We start from the raw sequence: 20,735 nt of genomic DNA on the forward strand, positions 1-20,735 counted from the left end.
CCCTACAGAAAGGAAGCTCTGCCGGTGCAGGGTCTTGGGTCAGCTCCCCCCAAAAGGGAGGCCATGTCCATAGGGACTGGAGGAAGCCTGTGGGAAAAGGAAGGGCTGGGGGCAGAGCTCTAGAAGAGGAAGTGGAGGCTGCAGGGAGCCCCTGCAGCAATGAGGGTCAGCAGTGAGAGAAACGAGGGGAAACATCAACAGCAAATGGCCAGGAGATTGGAAAGGAGGTGATGTACATAAGGATTAGAGAAAACCCTACAGAATGAACATCGGTTATGGCCACGGAGCTAGGGGACAGCATCCTACAAGGGGGCATAGCATGTATAAGGATCAGGAAAATCCCTATAGAAACAAGAGCCTGGAGCAGAAAATTTAACAACTTTTAACTCGCAGTAGTTGTAATTCATCCCTCATAAGCTTTTATTTGAAGGATGAGTAAGAACTCTTGTACCTGAAACATTAAACTACACTCCTTCCCATTTACTAATTGTTCTTCAAGTATCCATTTCAGAGCTGCTCAGTTGAGAAGCCATCCCAGGTACATTGTGGATCATCCGGGTATGTCCTGCACACCAGCTGGGAAATCACACCTGGTCAGAGCATTGGTTGCAGGACACCAGGCAGCACACAGGTTCATTACCACCTCACAGGACACCTGATGAACCCAGTTCATGTTCAGCAATTCCAATACACAGACAAAGAACAGCAGCGATCCAAGCGGACAAGAAGGTTGGCAAGTCCAGCAGAGCGGTGTCCAAGATGGAGCTGTTGCTTCAGAAATGCAAGGGACAATTTTCCAGTGGTGGTCTGACATAAGGCACTGGGATGACATTCTCAGAGCCCCAACACAATGTTCTGAGCTTTCAGGCAGCTCACTTTTCAGAAGGCGGGCTGCCACTAGAATCAAAGAATGATACCACACGCCTGAGCAGTCGAGTAAGAGGAGGCTGATCATCTCTGTATGTTATTTCTGTTCTCACTTGGAATCCGAAAGGTGTTTCCGTAGTGTATACTTCCTTACGGGGCCCTTGGTTCGTCTGAGGATCATTTTCATTCTCTAAGGAATGGGGGGAGGGTAAGAGGGGAGACAAAAGAGAGCACAGCAATAAAAATGTTTCATGCTTTCATCATGACACAACAGCAGCCACATGGGCATTCAGTCTTCTTTTCCCTTTTCCTCAAATTCTGAGGAATAGATAGCAAAGATCTGGTAAGTCTGTAGCCAGAAAAAGTGATTTACTAGGGTAGGTTAGATACCTGCACTGGCACTGGACAAGAAACAGTACTACAATAGCAGCAATAACAACTGGCTTCCAAGTTACCCACATTACAGCTAGCTCAAGCAGCTCAGTGCAGAGCTGACCAAAGGTTAAAGTATTGTCCAAAGGCCTCTTAAACACCGACAGGCTGGGGGTGTCGACCACCTCTCCGGGAAGCTTGTTCCACTGTCTGACCACTCTTCCTAATGTCCAGTCTAATCTGCCCCCAGCACAGCTTTCAACCACTCCCACAATGTAAATAAAAGCAACAGTTCGGGAAGACTCTAGTCCCTGTTCCTGTGACCTGCGGTGAAGCACAAGCTTCTCCCTTCAACAGGGGATTTATCTTCCTTCAGGGTTAACCCATTCGGGCTGCCGGGGGGGCCGGGCGGACACCCGGTTCACTCACCCGGCCCAAGCAAAGGCCGCGCTCCGGCTGCCTCACAGTTGCTGATCACAACTGGGTTCTGAGCTATCACGTACTACAACTACGTGACCATGACCAGAGTACAAATGAAGCAAGTCAATCTGAAAAAAAGACCGCTGCTGTCACTTCCAGACCCAAGCGTCCCGAGGGGCGGGCGTACTGCCGGGGTAGCGCGGCGGGGGCAGCACCCGGCCCTGCTTTCCCCGGCCGAAATACGCGGCGGGCGCGGTCTCAGGGCCCATCCCGGCGTTTTCCCCCAAGACTCGTCCCCGGACGAGCCCCGCGCGCGGCCGAGCTCCCTCACGCAAGCACCGCCCCCGGACACGCCCCGCGCTGCCGGAGCTCCGCCCCCGAGCGAGGTTCCCCCTCCGCCAAACCCCACCCCTAGGCCCAGCCGCGTCACGCCTTCCCGGGGTGACCCGAGGCACCGTCCCCGGTCCCGGGGCCGCGCCAGCCCGTACCGGGGCCGCCGCCGCTCTCGGCGCCGCCGCCGCTGCCGTAGCGGCTGTAGTAGACCATCCCGCCCAGCGCCGTCCATCCGCCCAGCGAGTACAGCAGCGCTGCCCGCGCGTTCCACACGGCCACGCGCATCGCGCCCCAGTAACGCCGGCGCTCATTGGCCGCGCCCCGCCGCCAATGGGGCGGCGCGCAGGGCGGGGGCAGCGGCAAGATGGCCGCGGGGGCGGCGGGGAAAGGAGGAGGCAGGAAACGCCCATTCTACGTACACCTGAAGTCGGGGACAGCACGAAGGGGTGGTTCTCTTACCTGATTTTATTTTTCATTAATACAGTCCGCTGGTTGCCAAAAACCACTTCTTAAGAACACGCCACATTAAAATTAAGCCAAAGACTGTCAAAATCTCTGTTGACTAAAACATCCTTCAGCTCTAATTACAGTGTGTGAAAAATGTAGAGTAAGCAGAATATAGACAAAAGGGAATACAAATAAGTTAGAAAGGAGCAGTAAAAACTCCCCCGGAATGTTTATTTCATGTAATACTTAAAACCCCTAGTTTAAAAGAGAGAAAAGGAAATGTAACTAAACTGCTCCATTTCTGTCATCAACATGATCCATGTCTCTTCTTGCTCCTCAGTTTGATCCCTCATGATGCACTCGAAACTGCCAGCTTTTTTAAGTGGTCCATGAATACCTGGAGACTCACATCATCTGTCAAGATTGGAGCTCCTGATTCCTGAAAAAAAAAAAAAAGAAATAATGAGCCTAAAATACTGTTGTTAATGCAGGGGACTAATTGAAAGCAAATAAAATGTTAGCGCTCTGAACTGACTGCCTGCTAAATTAACCACCTTTTTCTCCTGCAAAAGACAGGATCAGTAGAGATCCTTTGCATCTCTAATGAAAAGTTGCTACTTTTTGGCAAGAGCACTAACACTATCCTCCAGTACAATCTGAATTACTGCAGAAAAGTCTCTTCTACCTAAAGCATTAGGAATTTTGCTGCCCAAAGTGCTACACAAACAAGATAAACAAAAAGGATATAAAAGTCTAGTATTCTCAGATAGAATTCTTAGATCTATATGTATCCATATGCTAGTTAGTTTTTCCAAGATACTAAATACATTGTGACCTATTTAAATCATATTTGTAGGGAAGGGTCAAGATAAATTTCTACATTAGGTCACCTGAAATCTCTAAGAACATAGGCTACATAAAATCAGCTGCTTCCTTCAATAGCAGCCAACACAGAAAATTCTCCTGGTTTGCCTGTGCCCCCCATGCAGCTGGGATATGGGAAGGGAAAAATCAAAGGGAAAAACTACTCCCTGTGGAAACCACTCCTTTCCTGCCATCAAGCTACTCAGGTCCTGAACTGTTGATGCATCACCTCTGTTTGGACAGGCATTCCTTGGACGCCTTGAGGAAAAACCTCAAAATCAACTGGGTTTTGTGGAAAATTTGTGGGGATTCAGTACAAGAATAGGAACACGAATTAGTCATCCAGGCTTGAAAACTGTTATTCTCATCATCTAGTGGTCCCCACCAGTACTGTTTATCTTATCAACAACCATGGTAAGAAACTGAGGGCAAATGTAACCTGCTCACAATGCCTGCTGCCCAGACAAATATGTACATGTACATTTTACAGCATTCCCAAACATGAGCAGCTCTTTCATTGCTTACCTGTCCCCATGCATAGAGGTTATTGTGGGTCTGAGATGGGTTCACTTTAGACAAGAGGAACCGGGCCTATCAGGACAAAAGAGAAGTAGTTTTGTAAAATGACAGACCTGTGAGCCCCCTCAAAGCTTCATACCACCTTAGATCCATGACTAGAGATGTTCCTCTGCTTTTGCAAGCAAGGTGCTAATGTAACTTAAACAGGTTTCAAGTCCAGAAACAGCCCTGCTCCACAGACAACCAGTGTCCAAGGGGCACTGAGTGCTCTGCTACAAGTCCTGCTCGCCTGGCAGGGCAGCTCTGGTTCCATGCAACACGGGCATGTCACCAGCTCTGTCCCTTGCATGCCCCATCTGCTCTTCAGAAAAGGGGTCAGTAGAGGACCAGTGTAACAGAGTCACATCAAAAATCAATACCAAATCTTTGTTTTGGACCATCAGTTCCTGCCTCTTCACTGCTACCAACAAGCCAGGCACAGGGAAGCACAGCACAACTGCAATTCCAAGAAGAACAACAATAGGAACTACTTTGTATCCTCATTCAGTGTTAGAGAATAAAGGAGCAGGTGGTCAATCATTCAGCATTACTGCAGGCTAACTATAGACACATAACCAAATCATTTCTTTCCCACTTCTTTGGGAATAAAAATGTATTTAAGTCAGCTTTTCCATTTTTTTTCCCATCCTCAGATTTCAAAAGTATATCCAGCAAGTGACTTACTTATTAAAAGACAGAGTTGTGGTAAAAGCTCATGAGAAAATATGCAAGCTCTGTACTTTGAAGAGCTAAATTACCACTACATTTAACTTACAGAACCATCCTTCCAGAAAAGCAGAAAGACAGCCATTTGCTCTAGGCAACAACAGAAGGAGTTCCTCCATAAACTTTCCTACCTGACTGCCCCCATGTTCAGTGTGGATGTAACGTGGCATTGGGAATCTGGTCTGCAGGATTTCCTGGCCGTCATCCAGTGGGGCTTGCAGTAGGTGCTTGAAGTTTTCATATTCAGGCATGTCTTGGTATCCAGCTTTCTGCCACTGTGCAATAGTCTATTGATGATACAGGGATGAAATGAAAACAAGAGTGGAGATATCTGCAAGCCTCTCCTTTTTAACCTGCACACCTTAAAGCAGCAAAATGTTACACATACTTTTGCTTACAGGGTAAAAGCACCCTTTCACTGCTCTGGCAAAAACATTACTTTCTGTCACTGAATTTAAGCACAGGCACTCAACACAAAAGCTGGTAGCAATTTGTGCAGTGCAAAAGCAATTAGTTGAAAGTGATCTTCAAGCCTTTATGTTTCAGCCTGTGCCAACACAGAAACATGAAGAATCTGACTTGACCTTACAGTATTTTCAAGGTACCTATTATATGTACTATACATATGTAGCAATTGTTCTACACATATACAGGTCACACACTTAGCTCTTCCTCTGTCTAAATTTTACCGAGTTGCTGAGTGTCTTGCTCTGCAACAGCAGGTAGAAACTGTTTAAGGTCACTCCAGATTTATTGTCATTGTTGACTCAAGTGTTCAACTCCTGTTCGTGTCAATTGGGTATCCCTTCTCACTTCTCAAAGGGAACAAATCCTATATGGAGTGAAATCAGGAGCTAACAGTGGGGCTGCCAAAAACTATCATGCCAAACTTCAAGCGTTCTAATAACAGTCATCAAATAACAGCAAAGTAGCTTAATTCAAAGACAAAGGGAAGGGTTAAAATACCTCCCAAAAAGTTTTCACTGATAGGAATCGTATGAGGGAATATGGATAGGAAGGATATGAGGGGGGAAAAAGGCATCAAAGAACAGGGAGTTTTCCAGAGAAAGAAGTGGAAAGCAGCCTTCCTCTTCGTCCCTTACCCTATGACTACTCTAGGATGTGACACATTTTTGTTCTTCAGCTACAGTATTGCACTGCTCCCTTCCAAAATCTGACAGGACTGAAATACAGATCTACAGGCCTGCATAGTACACAGGCAGACCCAAGTAGATCAAAGCCAAGGGGTAAGTCTGTTTAGAAAGAGCCAGTATATAAGCATTTACCTCAGTAAGGAAGAAATATAGGAGCAGCTTCCAAAAACATCCAGTATTTAAAAGCAAAAACTGTAAAACTGCCTAACTGATTTAAGAGAAGCAGTATTTAAGTGTCAAAACCCTGCAATCAAGTACCTGAAAACCAAACTGTAACTCTCTGTCCTGCTTAGTTTCAAATTTCTCTAGCCTCTTCCAGGCATGGTAAGGGACCACCTTCATTACCAAGCTAACATAACAGCTGCTACTCAAGTGCAGAACACATCCTTAGCAACTCCAGTATTATTTTAACTCTGATAGTGGAGAAATTCTATTCAAACAGGCAGCATGTATACCATGTCATTAAGCTCATGTGGGCTTTGCAAGAAGCTTATTTTACACTAACAGCAATGCTGTCCACATGCATGGCAGGAGGGAGGGAGTGCAAACAGAGAAAGAGAACGTGGTTCACTGTACCTCACCAAGGTAGATAACTATCTGGAAGAAAGTATCCATCAGGAGGATTCTGTCAGGAAGAATACTGCTGCTATCCAAAAGCACTGGCTGGAGAAAATAAAGAACAAAGTCAGGCACCCCTAAGCCCTCAGAGGTCTATTAACCTTCACGGCTGGCCAGACAGCTTGTTGAACCCTGCCCATACGGGCACTGCTCAGTCCATGGGAATGCCCAGCAGAGTGTGGCCAGCCTCCTGCAGCAGCACAGAATGGAGCAGCAGGTTATCAGCACCTGTATGAAGTGCAGGATGCCAGAGAGCATCCATGGCCATCCAAGTGTAATTTGATATGATCTTGAACAAAAGTATCTCAGCTTTAACAACTAAAAAAGAAATATAGGGGCCTTTTTGCTGAAATAGTGTTACTCTGACTGAATACTCGTTATTTTGGGTTGATTCACCTCTTCCTGTAAAACACAGACTCACCTCAGGAGGCCCATGGAAAGAATAAGCATAAAGGATGGGCTGGATCATAATGAGAGACTGGGTGAGATCTTGCCTAGCAAAGTGGTGACGGTAATATGAAGATTCATCAGGACTGTTATTGAAGACCTGCAGGAATGGGGAGCGTCGTAGATGGAACATGAACTGCACCAGAAAGATGAGTGAGAAGAGAAATGTCAGCCAAAGTTGCCAAAACTTCTGGACCCAAATCCAATCTTTCTGAACAGCAAATTCTTTGGAAAAAAGTCCACCCCTAATTAACTACTCAGAATTCTTCCCCTATCAGTCACTTGCAGCACTGAACTACAGGACCAGTCCACTAAATTAAAAAAGCACCTGTTCCTCCCCTCTTGAGTCTGACAAATAGTACAAGGTGTTTTAGTATCACTCACACTCACTCTTGCACACTTTTCCCACGACATCCTTACCTGAGGATACAAAGAAAATGATTCTGACAATCTGAAGGAGTTGGGATCATCTTTGTTGTATTGTCCAAATTTCTGACACTGTTGGAAGCAAAATGGATACTTTGGTTATCTATCTCTTTTTTCTATTTTTTCCCCCTTTTTTTTTTTTTTTTTTTTAGAATTAACACCTTTTTTTTCCCAGAAGGGTGTTCTCTTGGTTGTTTTTAAACAACCAAGGCATGAACCTGATGAGAACAAGTAATTACAACATTCACATTCTTTAAGTCAGTGGTTACTCTGTCTTACTGGAATGAGAATGATGATTCAATCTACTTATATATATATATATATATATATATATATATATATATATAAAACCCCTAGATTTGAAATTATCCAAGACTGAAAGAAATAGTGCTTTGAAGATCTCCATAGTGCTTCTTCATATAGTGCTTCTAAAGCACTACCCATTAAATCAGGGCTACTACATTATACTTAAACTGCTTTGTACACTATGAAACAGTTCTGTGACAATTACTTCCTGCTAGAACAGCAGCAGACTGGCATTTCACCAACTGCTTCCCTGAAAATAAGAAGCATCAATGGTTTTAGCAATTTAACTATAAATGACTCCACAGTCTTTTCAACATGCAGTGTGCTTGTTTGTGTTCAAATCTCAGTTTTTCAGTGTATGATGTGCCACACTGTGTTAGTACCAACTCCACATGGGTGTTTGGACAAGGTCAACATTGATTTAGACGATCTGGGCTTGTAAAATTCAAAGTAAGAGACAGCAAGAGCTTGAAGAATTAATTCAGATTATTGCTCTGAATTTAGCCCACATCTGAGTGCTGTGTCTAGTTTTGGGCTCTCCGGTGTAAGACAGACATGGATATATTGGAGTGGGTTTAGCAGAAGCCACCAAGCTAGTCAGGTGTTGGAGCATCTCAGGCAGAAAGTAAGGCTGAGGAAGCTGGGTTTGTTCAGCCTGGTGAGGAGTGGGATCAAGGAGTCCAATTGCTGTCTACAGCTACCTGACTGGTAACTGGGCAAATGGAAATTCTGACTGGGAAACAGAGGCAGGGGAGATCAAAAAAGGATCCTCGTGACTGTGATCAGACATTGGAACAGACTGTTAAGAGAAGCAAGAGAAACCCCATCTTTGGAGATCTTCAAAACTCAGCTGAATAAGACCTTGAGCAACCTGCTCTAACTTCAAAGTTGGCCCTACTTTAAGCAGGAGGGTCATATCAGAGACCTTCCCACCTGCATTATTGTGTTTCATTATCACTGATTCAATCTCAGGTTTAACTCTTTCAGCACAATGGGATGTTTACCTGACCACAACTTAATTCTGAGCTATCACATACTACAAGTATGTGACCACGATCAGAGTAAAAATGAAGCGAGTCAATCTGAAAAAAGACTGCTGTTATCACTTCTTAGACAGCATTTTTACTAAATCAAGAATGCACCCAACCGTAGTCTGATTTTCTTACCAGCCTGATCAGCTGTCTGTCCAGCCACCGCAGAACATCAGGTCCCTCCTCAGATTCAGCTCTGTACACTCCCAGTCGTGCCATCAGCACGGCAGCTGCTTCCTGGTCAAACGCAGCTTCTATATGCTGGAGCTGAGTCTGTGCATCTGCCCAGCTACAGGGTTAGTAAAGGGTTAGTGCTCCATGCATCCACCTTCGGCAAAACCCAAACCAGACTCATCCTCCTTGTGCCAGCTACTCTGTGGCCACTGCATGCAACAAAAAGCTAGAAAAATTCCAGCAGTCTGCAGCTTAACTTTCTGCCACTCTGCTGGAGAGCTGGCACAGGATACTCACTTTCTGGCTATGGTGGTGACACGAATGCGCTTTTCCGTGCTGGAGTGTTGATACTGAGTGACAAACTGCACTGCCCCTCTGCTTCCCTGAGGTATCGGTGCGTTGTGCTGCAAATGAAACAAGGGCAGCTTTCAAAACATCATGGCTTTTCCACAACTCTTTCCAACTGTAACAAGCCCACACGAAACAGAAAACAAAGAGAACACACATGGAATAAAATTCCTTTGGGGTAATCTTCCGAGCTGCCACAGTTACTTCTGAGCCATCAAGTTATTACAACTTGAAGGACTGATTCTCCAAAAATTTTAACATATTTTAACATTATTTATTCTCCACTGCACCTACTGGCAAAAAGACAATTTCTTCTTTGTTAAATAAATACTACAGAAAAAAAACAAGGAAAGAATGCAGGTTTTGTAAAGAACAAAAATAAGAGAAAATTTATACCCACGAAAACAATTTCTGAGACTATTTCTTTATTACAAAACACTTGATTGCTTTGCAACCATCCACCTGCAACACAGGGGATGTCACTGCACTTTCTAGCCCTGTAACAAGTAGTTTGATGTGTAAAAAAGATGATCAAAAAAAAAAGAGAAGCCAAGACTGACCTGATTTACCACTTCAAAATAAATGGCCAGAGTTGTACTGGGATCCAGACTACAGATTTTCCATTGAGATGTTCCTCCAATTCCAAGCTCCTGCACAGAATCAAAAAGAAAGCAGCAATTTTGCCTCTAGCAGCAGGAAAGGCAAGCTAATGTCAAATTCTGATCCAATGCAGAAGTAATGGCAGGCCACCTAGATTCATTATCTTTTGAGTGTGAATGAAGTTACTGAAGGCCATACAGCTAAAGAAAGCCTTATGGGGCAAGAATTTAGTCTAGGAAAGACTGTCACTTCGTAGGGATGTTTCCAAGTTGTTCTTCTCCTTGAAAACTCTGATATTCTAGCTGAGCTGTAGGGCTAGACAGAAACTTTGCACTGTTTTTTTTACTTTGCTATTAAAGATTTTTCCATGTCAGAAACTTACATTTTCAGAGACACACGGGCCTTTAGCATTCAGTGATATGCATGGTCCAATAGCTCCTGCAATTTTCAGCTCCCTAGAGGTCTAGAACAAGGTAAAAAAAAAAAAAGTCGTGGATTTTTTTTAATCAAGTCAATCAAATAGAGTACACAGTCTAAACCAGTTGCTCAGCTTTGGTGAGATGATAAAAAAACCAAACCCACAAAACAACAGCAACAACAAAAAAACCCGCCACAAACTTACTAAGCTTCCAAATAAAAATTCCTTCCACCAGCGTGGTGCTTCTCCCAAAGAAGCCAAGATGACATCTGACCTCAAACATATACACTTTTATACGCCCCAGAGACTTCAACTGACTTTTGAGTGAACAGCACTTGTATTATACCCCCATTATGTCATCCAATCAAACTGATCTCTCACCTTCACATCCAAATTTGCACCAAAAGCCATCCGAAACTCCCCGTTGTACCCTTTGTTAAATACCCGCTGGAAGGTCTGTTTGAAGAGAGAAGTGTTGAAGGAGTCTCCCATCACCATGTGTCCTCTGGGAAAGAAAAAACAGTACACAAGGGAACTGAAGCAACCGGGAACTAGAAGTACAAAGGATACATCCCTGCAAGTCTAACACATGCAAACACATTCAGTAACTGTTTTAGAGCATGCCTTTGCATCAGGGAATGCAGATTCATGGACTGTCAAAGCCAGACAGGTTAGTAGTGCTCTGCCTTTGCCAGCTTGCTTTCTCAGCTATATTTCTTACCATCCCTTTAGCTGCCTTCAAAATGTTCATGTTCCACGTGTTAGAAATGTCTCAGCTCAAGAAGGCTCTTTGCTCAGCCTGCTTTCCCTGAGCAGGGCTGGACCCCTCCACACTACACGAGGGATGCCTGCACTGCTGCAGCACTTGGACAGTTGTGTGGGTCTGTGATGGGCCTCCCCTCAGTGCCATGGCAAACCCAGCCCTGATCAGATGCAGCTTTGTAGTGCAAACAAAGGGTCTAACAATGTCTCTGCTGCTTACTGAGCACTGAGTGATTATTTACAAACATCTTGCATTTCCTCTAACCATCCTTTGGCTCCCTAGACACAGAGTATTTTAAACGGCCAGTAAGACATGCCGAGCCTCCAAAAGGCCTGGTTTGGCACACAGCCTCCCCACAGAGACCATATTCAGCAACACAGAACACAGACATTTATTCCTTAGAGATATCACTTAAAACTGGACCCAGGGAAGGCAAGAATCCCTGGAGGAAGCACAAGTGAGCTGTTAAGCAGAGAAAATCAGGCCCATACAAGAAAAGCTTCTACCCACCAAGCCTGACAGTTGTGTGATGGCACTTCAGTCATGCACAACCACAAAGCACGACATCTTTATCCCATAAATTCTGGAAGGGATACTTGCTGGCTCCAAAGGAGACATAAGGCACTTGCAAAAGACATATTGCACCATGCTTTAGAATACTTTTCTCAAAGCAGGACATAGAGTTTTATAACAGCAGTGCTAACTCACATGCTGCTTTGACACTCCAGAAATGTGGACTGGAATCAGGTAAGGTTTGGTCGTTTAAGTCCTGGCAAATTCAAACACAGTGTAGAACAGAATAACAATCTCACCCTTCTGCCCTGGCAGCAATATTAACTGCTTTTTGAACCATTCTTCCCCTCCAAAAAAAAAAAAAAAAAAAAAGGCAGGTGTCAACTTTGTGCTGTCCTGCTCTGAACATACCCGGTGAGGTTTGCACAGCACTTCATCTCCAGCAGCCCAGTCTGGTCCAGGGCACAGGCATAGATGTCGATGCAATGCCCGTTGGCTGCAGTGCGATTAGCCAGAGTCTCGTAGTGCTGGGGAACACATACACAGTGCTCAGGATGAACACATGCACAGTGCCCAGGATGAACACATGCACAGTGCTCAGGATGAACACATGCACAGTGCTCAGGATGAACACATGCACAGTGCTCAGGATGAACACATGCACAGTGCTCAGGATGAACACATGCACAGTGCTCAGGATGAACACATGCACAGTGCTCAGGATGAACACATACACAGTGCCCAGGAGGCTGCAATTGGGCAGTGTTTCTGCTGCTCTCCAGCTGAGGCACACACGTGAAACACAAGGTACAAATGGGGCAATTACCAGTGCTGTGGTAACTAAACAGCTGTTTGCTCTTGCTGCCCTGCTGCAGCACACTTCTCCCATCTAGGATGAGGGATGCACTTGGATGAGATTGAGTTGCATGTCTCAAATACAGAGAGTGCATGAATCACGTGGGATCTTTGCCTGTGATGACTTAGTGGAAACCCAAAGATTTCTAGGTGATAGTTAAGAGAATAGGTGCCATACTGCTTTCTCTAAGCTGACAAGGACATTTCATGTCTGACATTTTTACTATTTTAACAATTGTTTTACACATCAAGAAGAACAAAGGAAGCTTTCTGGAAATGACCAATTCTTGGAAGACAGGTTTTTTTCCTTCCCAGAAGGAATTACAGTGATGCTGATGAACAAACTCTCCACCCAACATCAGCTAAGAAATAACACTGAAATACTTTTTTCTCTGAGAAGATACAAGACCATGCTGGAGAAATAACTAGGAGAAAGTCTTTTACCCTTCCCTTGACCATTCTCACAATTTATCACACACGGAAGACTGGGCGTTTCAAGCACAACCATGCGAATATCTGGACATACCGTTCCTACACTGATAGAATAGAATATATTTACTGGGGAAGGACATTGGGCAGCTGTCAACATAGCAATGTATAAAGCTTTGTGTACTGTCCTTTCTCCCCCATGTAGCGTTCCAACACAATATTCAGTTTTAGCTTTTAAACACACCCAGCAGGCACTAGCACCTACTTTGGTGGCCTTCTTCATGAACCTTGCATTATCCTTCTCTATGTCATGCCAAGAACGGATGGGTGTTTTCAGTTCATCCCCCACCACCATGCCTGGTCCTTGTGTCGGTGGCCCGCCTGTAAACAGCATTATTCTGGCCCCTGTGTTTGGAAATGTGCCCTAAAATAAAAATAAAGACTTATATCAGAAGGAAGGGAGGGAGGGAGGGAAGGAAGAAAAAAGGAAACTTATTAAATTAAATGGTGTTATGGGGTTTGAAGCCTCTTTCTGAATTTTCGCCATGCCACCACGCAAGGGTGCTCACCGACAATGGCACCACAGTCTGGCCAGGCAGCAGTGGGAAGAGCTCTCTGCCATCCTTCCCCGCATTCCTTTGGTTTGCCAGGGGGAGGGGGGAAACCACGCAGCCGGGCGGTCTCCAGTCTCTTGAGGGGAGGTTTGGAGAGACAGACCATTTTCCCTCTGTACCCCTGTGGTTACTGTGTTTTGTCTGTTTTGGTCTGTATTGCTCTCTGTTATTAGTAAAAAAACTGTTATTTCGTTTCTACACGTTGCTCTAAAACTCTTGTATTTTCAAATTTACAAAAAGTTTGGGAGGGAGGGGTCTCTATTCCATGGAGGTCCTGCCTCCCTGGCATACATTGTCTTTAACCCAAGACAAATGGCAACAATGCTTTCTTGAGACAAGTGTCTGCATGTGTTTCTGCAATGTCATAGGCACCTGTCCCTGCTAGAGGCCACCTCGATAAGTAGCGATGACAATCACAGCACTCTGATGAAGTTTAAACCCCAACTATGTTAAGCTTCCTGTTTTCAAAACAGGAAGCAGGCAGTTTCTGTTCACTTTTATCTTAGATGACCCTCAGATAAATCCAGTGCATGGTATCACCTGTTGTGTGGCCATACACACGAGACCTTTAAACACCTGTGAATTTTACCATTTAGATGAAACCTCCAGCCCACTCTATATCAGCTGGTGCTTATACACATCAAATGTCAGTAGAGACAAATTGCCCCTCTGCAGCCCAGTGTAACCCAGATGGACTGACACCTGCACACATCTCAGCAAACTCTGCCATGTGCTTACTTTGACCTGCTCATCTCAAACAGCAGCATTACAAGTACCTCCAATAAGCCAACTGCGATGGAAAGAGCTACTCCAGTGGAACGTAAAGGTCTCTTTCCCTGGGTCACTGGCCACGGGTCCCTTTGCAGTTCTCCAAGAAGATCTGTTAAATTCATGTCAATCTTATGTACTGGCTGTAGAAACCTGCAAAAATTCAAATGAAATGTTGTCCTACTTCTAAGTTCAGAGAAGGAAAAAGGTGTCCCTTTGTTCCTGGCACACATAAATTGCACTGAAACAGCAATCAGAAGCAAAAAGACACGTGGCACGTTGCCTTCTTACATCCAAACTTTCCAAGATAACAAGCCTGTGCAAAACAAAAAATCTGATCAAAACAAGACATCAGACACTGACATGAAGGCAAAGTCACACAAAGAATAGGAAAAAAATTCAATGGTGATTTAGTTTGCTGAAACATGAGAGCTGCCACAGAAAAAGAGGAGCTGCAAAAGAGAAAACTGTATTCAACAGAGGCAAATACGGCTTTGCTGTTCAGGGGTCACTGATGATCATGTTTTGGATTTGCTGGATCAGGAGGTAAGAGATGATATATAGGATTGTTATCCATAGTCCAGGGCCCCCATTTGCCAGTCAATCAAAGACAGGTCCTTCCTCCAGGTGACCCCTAAGCAATGTGCTTTCCAAAGACAGCCACTCTATGTTTTACAAGTAGAAATCTAGCCTGAAAGGTAATCATGTTCTTGCAACTGCAAACCTAAGATACTGTAGAAGTCTAATACACTGCCTGCAGCTCTAGTAATCCCATCCAGCAGCTCTAGTAATCCCAGACATACATATCACTTAATGTAGAGAAATAACTGTGACAAGACAATGCCATTTAAATCTTCTTTCTTATAAAAACTTCTCTTAGGAAAACCAGGTTTAGAAGCATGCCCCTAAGGGGCACAAAACATCTGCCCTGCTCATCTGCTGTGCTGGTGAGGCTTACCTGCTGGAAATAGGAGGTTGCTCTGGAGTTTGAAGAGGTCTTCCCTGTTGCATAGAGACGGCTGGCCTTGAAAGCCCAAGCATATCCTAGAGAACAGTAAAGAGGAGGCAGAGGAGATGTACTATCCAAACACTAAACATATTACTTACATTACTATTTAACATACCCTGAGGCCTGCAATACTGTAGCAATAAATATATTTAAATCTGTGAAATTATTCATCTTTGCACTCCCATTAGGAATGGATCAATGGCTCCATTACAGGAGATACACCAACTCAACCTTGGACAAGCTTCCAAGGGATTTACAGAGGCAAAAACTGGGAGGGCAGCAGGCTAACAGTTAAGAGCACTGAGCCCTCCTTTCTACCCAAGAGCCCTGTGCTTAAAAGACTAGCAGTGGTGTCAACAAAGCTAACAGGAACAAGCCAGTGGCCTACAAGATAGCAGAGCATACCTGTATTTGCTTAGCTGTCAGGTCCTTTGTGCCCCGAAACACGTAGCTCTTGGAAATCCCTTCACAGCTCAGCTCATGGACCTGGACCATCCTGCCAAAAGTGATCAGCCCCACCAGAGCACTGGCAGGCAGCAGGCTCAGGGACATCTGGAGGGACTCCTTCAGCGCCTGCAAATCCTCCTCTTCCAAGCACGTGTCAACAACATACAGGAAGATCAATGGCGTCTGCGGACCTCGCTGATGTGGAAAGAGATGAATTTTAGGGCCAGGCATACACCAGGTGACACTTTTTAATGCCTTCAGCCAAGGCATAAAATTAGTCCTGTCATAAGCACCTTGCAGACATTATTCATTTGCATTATCTAAAGTAAATTAACACATATATAATCTGTCACAGACAAGACAATTCTGGGGGCTTCAAACTTGCCTGTGATTCATTTACCTGCACTATATATTCAATTGTTGAAAACTGAGGCATAAGCTCTGCTGGTTGATTGACTTCAGATATGCCTGCATATGCTGGGGGGAACTGAAAAAGAGAACAAAAAATTAGGACAAGGAAGTTGCAGGACAGAAATGTAGGGCTCTCCTCTTCAGCACAGAGCCTGCCCTACTCATGATGTGGTTATTGAACTCTTTATTTACTGCCACTGCACCAAGCTAATTAATTCATGACAAGAGACCCACACTGCTGCCTTCCTAAGCACAAACAACAAGTGGCCAGCAGGATGGACAGCTGCTCGATCCAGGGTAAATACAGTATAGGACTATAGCAGCAACTGTGCATTAGCTGAAAGTCTTGTAGCCATGAGGTAGTTTCTGATGCCAAAAGTCTACTCAAACCTAATGAATTTCATACTTTGCAAGAACAGTAAATATGAAGTGGAAAAAACACACAGGAAACACATGGGACAAAATAGCATTTTTATTTCCTTTCTATGTCCTGCAAGCCACCAAAATCACTGGCAAAACTGGACTGAAAATAGCCAAGATGTCAGGTAAAGCAGACTGTATTCTGGCCTGGGTTCAGCAGACAAAAAGGCCAAGGTATGGAATCTAGAGAAGGACAATTTAAGCTTAATGTCCTTTGTCAGAGAAGGCTATCAATAAAATGTTCACTGAAAAGATGAAAGGGCTGATGCTTTTTCCAACTTACCTGATTTCTCTGAAAACAGAAGTTACAAGCCCAAAGCTTGGCCCGATAGTCAACTTGGCTGCAAGGGAAAGATGAGGCATTAGCATGACTTCAGAAACAATTTTACAGCACAGCCTCACAATTATCCATGCTGGTTCACAGCACTGAGGAAGAAACAGTATCAGACACTCCAGATTGAATAACAAATGTTCTAAGGATTCAGACTCTTGTTCTATGGCCAGAAAGTTCATTAGCTTATTCAGCCCTGCCAGGCTTGTCAGCATGACGGACCACTGACAGCTCTCGAGAGCAAAGGCTCTGGTAGACAAAGACTTGGGTCTAATCCTTCTTTCACTACACTTAGGCTTATCTCAGTTGTCTTACTGTTTGTGCAGCTGTAGCACAAAGTTCTACAGTCTCAGAGCAGCAGGAGGCATCCACCTAGATCCTGTGCAAACACAGAACAAAGAGGCTGTTCCCTGCCCTAAAGAGTTTACTCTCCTCAGCCTGTTACAACATCCTGCTGCTGTGGTATGCCTAGCCATATTCTTAGTTCCTAGGTTTGGTCTCATTTTTACTTTCTCTTACTAGCTTTTCCTGCTTTTTCTCAGCCCAATGCTACACTCAGAGTATGCATGATCATCACATGATTTTGGGACCAAGCTTATTCCTCTAAAATTACTTCCTGATGTTCATACTGGAACTGACCTACAAGCAGCTGGATGTGGAAGCAGGAAAACAAGTGAACATCACAGTCCAGAGGATGGTATCAGTAAAACTGGCATCTTTGTTTATTTTGAGTTTCAACATTCACCACAAAATTCTCTGCAGTGGTAGGAGGACTGGTCGTTTCATCTCTGCCTTAACAGCCTCCTCCTGCCTTCTCTGGTCCTGCCAGCTCTAATAACAGACATGTTAATGTATCTCCTTAGGCACGTGTGGATTTTAACAAGCCCAGCAGATCTAAATGAAAGAGCCTCCAGGCACTGGGCAGAGAAAAAGGGGAATAAGGAAGTAGTGAAGTTCAGATAAAAATTAGGTACTATTCAGCCTCTCTTAACATCCCCAGCCAAGAAATTCATACCAGAGCGGGTTAAGCACTGCTTTGCAAGTTGGCCTGCTGCAAAGCACCGGTTCATACTGCACAGGAGGCAGGTCAAGACGTTCCTTCAGTGGGGTCAGGAGACAAGCCAGCGGGACAACCATCCTTGTGGCCTCCAGCCTGCTGGAGGGCCACACGTTCCAGCTGAAACGCACTCCGTCACGCTCCTCATTTTGCTGGATGAACTCCAGGTAGGTTGCCATGGGACTGCAGAAGCTCTGAAAGGACATAAGAACACACGTTCAGGCAGCAGTCACCTATTTGGACAACAGGCCTGCAAAGGAGGTCAGCAGATCGGCTACAGGTAGGCACAGGGCACTGCAGGACAAAGCCAATACATTACAGTGCATTAATCCCATTATCAAATGAACCATGTGACTACATTAATCTCTTCGGTCCACTTCTCTCATCAATTTACAGCCAATCCAAATCCAACAAAGAAACAAGGAAATCTGAAACTCAAAGCCAGAAAGCAAGGGGTTTTCTTTTCTTATGATCCACATTTAACATCTCAATACCCAAACAGCCTCATGCTGACCTCAAGGCAGTCCTGCTTGACTGGGCTAGTAACAGAAAACAGGTCAGATTTGCAACACACACCCTGAAGTCTTCAGCTGAAAAGCTGAGGGGAGAAAGAGAGGCCAAGTCTAAGACCAAAACATTCCTCACATATGTCACCTGGCTGCCAGTCTGACCTGCTTACAAATGGAAAGGAGCACATGACAAACTGCCAAAAAAGATCTTCTGTGATTTTTAGACACCTGCTGGGCATGGCACCATTGTCCCACTCCCAGTAAGGAAGGAACTGAGAGTCCAGCAGACTTAAGAAAACATCCCATTCCGGGAGAGATATCCCCAACACAACAGAGGAGTCACTGTCTGTACTGCTTTACTAAATGCTTCAGAATAGGACATGAACAAAAGCCTCCAGGCTGTCATTGCCTTTGATGTCTCTGAGAAAGGGAAGAACAAGCCTACAAAAAAGTTGCTTGTCAAATCCAGTGCACAGACACCACACCACACTAGCAGCACCTCACAGAGCCAAGAGCAGCAGCTCCACAACCTGCTCCAGACAGGGAAACTCAGAGGTTCACCTACAGCTGCAGATGCTCCAGCATTACCTTACTCCTGGTCCTCACTGCAGGTGGGATATTCACAAGGGCCACATGCATGAGAAATGAGAAGCATCACCTTCACTCAGAGAAGTTTTCCTGCAGAACTCCGAACTCACTGACATTTTCTTTGTCCTTGCTATTGAGGATGTAAATCAAGCTCACGGAGAATTGCCCTATATTTCCACTCCCACCTCTGGACAGACAAAGTGGTTCACAACACATCCCCATCACAAAAAGGTCTGTTGGGGTAAAAGTCAGAGCTGAGCCTCCCTGTAAAAGATCCTGGACATCAGAACAGTAAGACAAACACCTGACACCTCAGGTATGCAGCACAGCCACAGGACAAATTTATGCCACATTCCTCCAACTGAAGCCCAGCACCTCTACCCTGCCCCAGGCCGAGCCCGAGTTGCCATACTGGGTTTGGCATGGGCTGTGGTCCTACTTTGGGGTCAGGACAGCAGGAGGGGAGGTGTTCCCCCCTCCAATGAAGGGGGGAACTGCCCATCTGCCTGCCCATCTGCCGGCCTCCCCGCCAGCGCAAGGCAGGGGCCCATCCAACCAGTGGGAAGGTCCCAAATCCCCTACTCAGGAGATGACGGACCCTTCCAAAGCCTTAGCAGAAGAGTGGGGGCAGAATTCCATTCTCCCCGTGGGATCTGCTTAGGGCACAACGCTGACACCCGTTCCCTCCAGCAAACCTATAGACAATGCTGCTGCTTCCAAAAAGTTCCCTGCTGCTGCTGCTGCTGCTACAGGGAACCCCACGGATCAGCCGGCTGCCGCACTTGGCATGGCTGTAAGGGACAAAGTTACAGGGAACACCGCTGAGCCCCCGTGCTGCTCTGTGGGAAGCTGCTGACCCCCATGGAAGCACTGAGACAGGGGACACCACTGCTCCCCCAGACCCTCCTGTGAGAGACACCACCGACCCCCCCAACCCCCTCACAGGAGACGCCCCTGACCACTCCCCCCCGTCCTCGGGGGACCTCAGTGACCCACCCACTCTGCCTCCCCTCGCGGGGAACACGATCCCCCCCACCAAGTTCCCACCGGAACCCCCGCAGGCCCCGCCGCTCCCACCTGCCCGCGCCGCTCCCGCCGCTCCCGCCTCTCCCTCCCGACGGGCCCCGCCCGCCCGGCAAGGCCACCTCAGCAGTACGCGCTGCCCGCAGCCAAGATGGCGGAGGCAGCACACCCCACCCTGCCCCCCGAGGCCCCGCCGACATCTTGGCTAAGGGCACCCTACGCTGCCGCAAGGAAGGAGGCGGAGCGACCCGCCCCTAACAAACATGGCGAGGCGGCGGCGTCAGGGAGGCCATCTGGGTTAAGGGTGGCAGGTGCCGGATGGGAATGACGACAGACGGAGTGTCTCTGCTAAAGGTGGGAGACGCTGCGGCGTTCCCGCTCCGGCGCAGGATGGAGGAAGCAGCTCTGCTCTCAGGGTGCTCGGCAGCTTGGGAGGGTGCTGTCATGTTCAGCAGGGAACATAGAACCTCCTGGGAAGAGGTTATCAGTAACGCTCCACTAATAACACAGACACTTTTTAAAGAAATAAACTGCAAGCCGCAGAGAGCCTCACCTTTGCCTCAGCTCCCAGCTCCTCTCTCAGGCAAGAGCTGCTGTGCCCGGGCACATCGGCTCAGTGAAGCCAAGCCATCAGGCCACCCAGGCCAGCAACGAGGCAGGGACAATCAAATGGATTTTCTTTCCTCTCTGTTCCCAGAAAAAGCTTTACCCTCACGGTTGCTTGAGGCCACGCTGGTTCATCACTCTGCCAGGAAATCTGTACCCCAGCCCACTGGGAAGACTGCTGCAGTGCCTAGATGCTCTCATGATGGCCACAATTTTCAGAAATGCACCATGGAGCCTGTGGATATGTGGCAGATGTTTGACCAAGCCTGACTTGCCCCTGGAA

General features: G+C 46.1%; 1 protein-coding gene across 2 annotated transcripts; it reads right to left on the reverse strand.

Moving 5' to 3' along the window:
• Positions 1 to 371: 371 nt before the first annotated feature.
• SEC23B (SEC23 homolog B, COPII coat complex component) lies at positions 372 to 19,988 on the reverse strand. Of its 2 annotated transcripts, none has more exons than XM_051782931.1 (21): positions 19,901 to 19,988; positions 17,685 to 17,920; positions 16,622 to 16,679; positions 15,908 to 15,994; positions 15,466 to 15,702; positions 15,010 to 15,095; positions 14,060 to 14,204; positions 12,935 to 13,093; positions 11,797 to 11,912; positions 10,491 to 10,614; positions 10,074 to 10,154; positions 9,652 to 9,741; positions 9,041 to 9,147; positions 8,705 to 8,858; positions 7,227 to 7,304; positions 6,781 to 6,942; positions 6,318 to 6,404; positions 4,719 to 4,874; positions 3,829 to 3,894; positions 2,148 to 2,878; positions 372 to 1,057 (listed from the first exon to the last, which is right to left on the reverse strand). In XM_051782931.1, the coding sequence occupies exons 2-20, from the start codon at positions 17,903 to 17,905 to the stop codon at positions 2,789 to 2,791; spliced, it is 2,304 nt and encodes a 767-aa protein (XP_051638891.1). In that variant the 5' UTR covers positions 17,906 to 17,920; positions 19,901 to 19,988; the 3' UTR covers positions 372 to 1,057; positions 2,148 to 2,788. The 2 variants fall into 2 exon arrangements, with proteins under 2 accessions (XP_051638891.1, XP_051638892.1); XM_051782932.1 differs by lacking the exon at positions 19,901 to 19,988 and adding an exon at positions 19,871 to 19,889.
• Positions 19,989 to 20,735: the final 747 nt, after the last annotated feature.

This window comes from Manacus candei, unplaced genomic scaffold (assembly GCF_025592945.1).
Source record: "Manacus candei isolate 608988 ecotype Guabito, Panama unplaced genomic scaffold, ASM2559294v1 h1tg000017l, whole genome shotgun sequence".
In the NCBI taxonomy this organism is placed as follows: Eukaryota; Metazoa; Chordata; class Aves; order Passeriformes; family Pipridae; genus Manacus; species Manacus candei.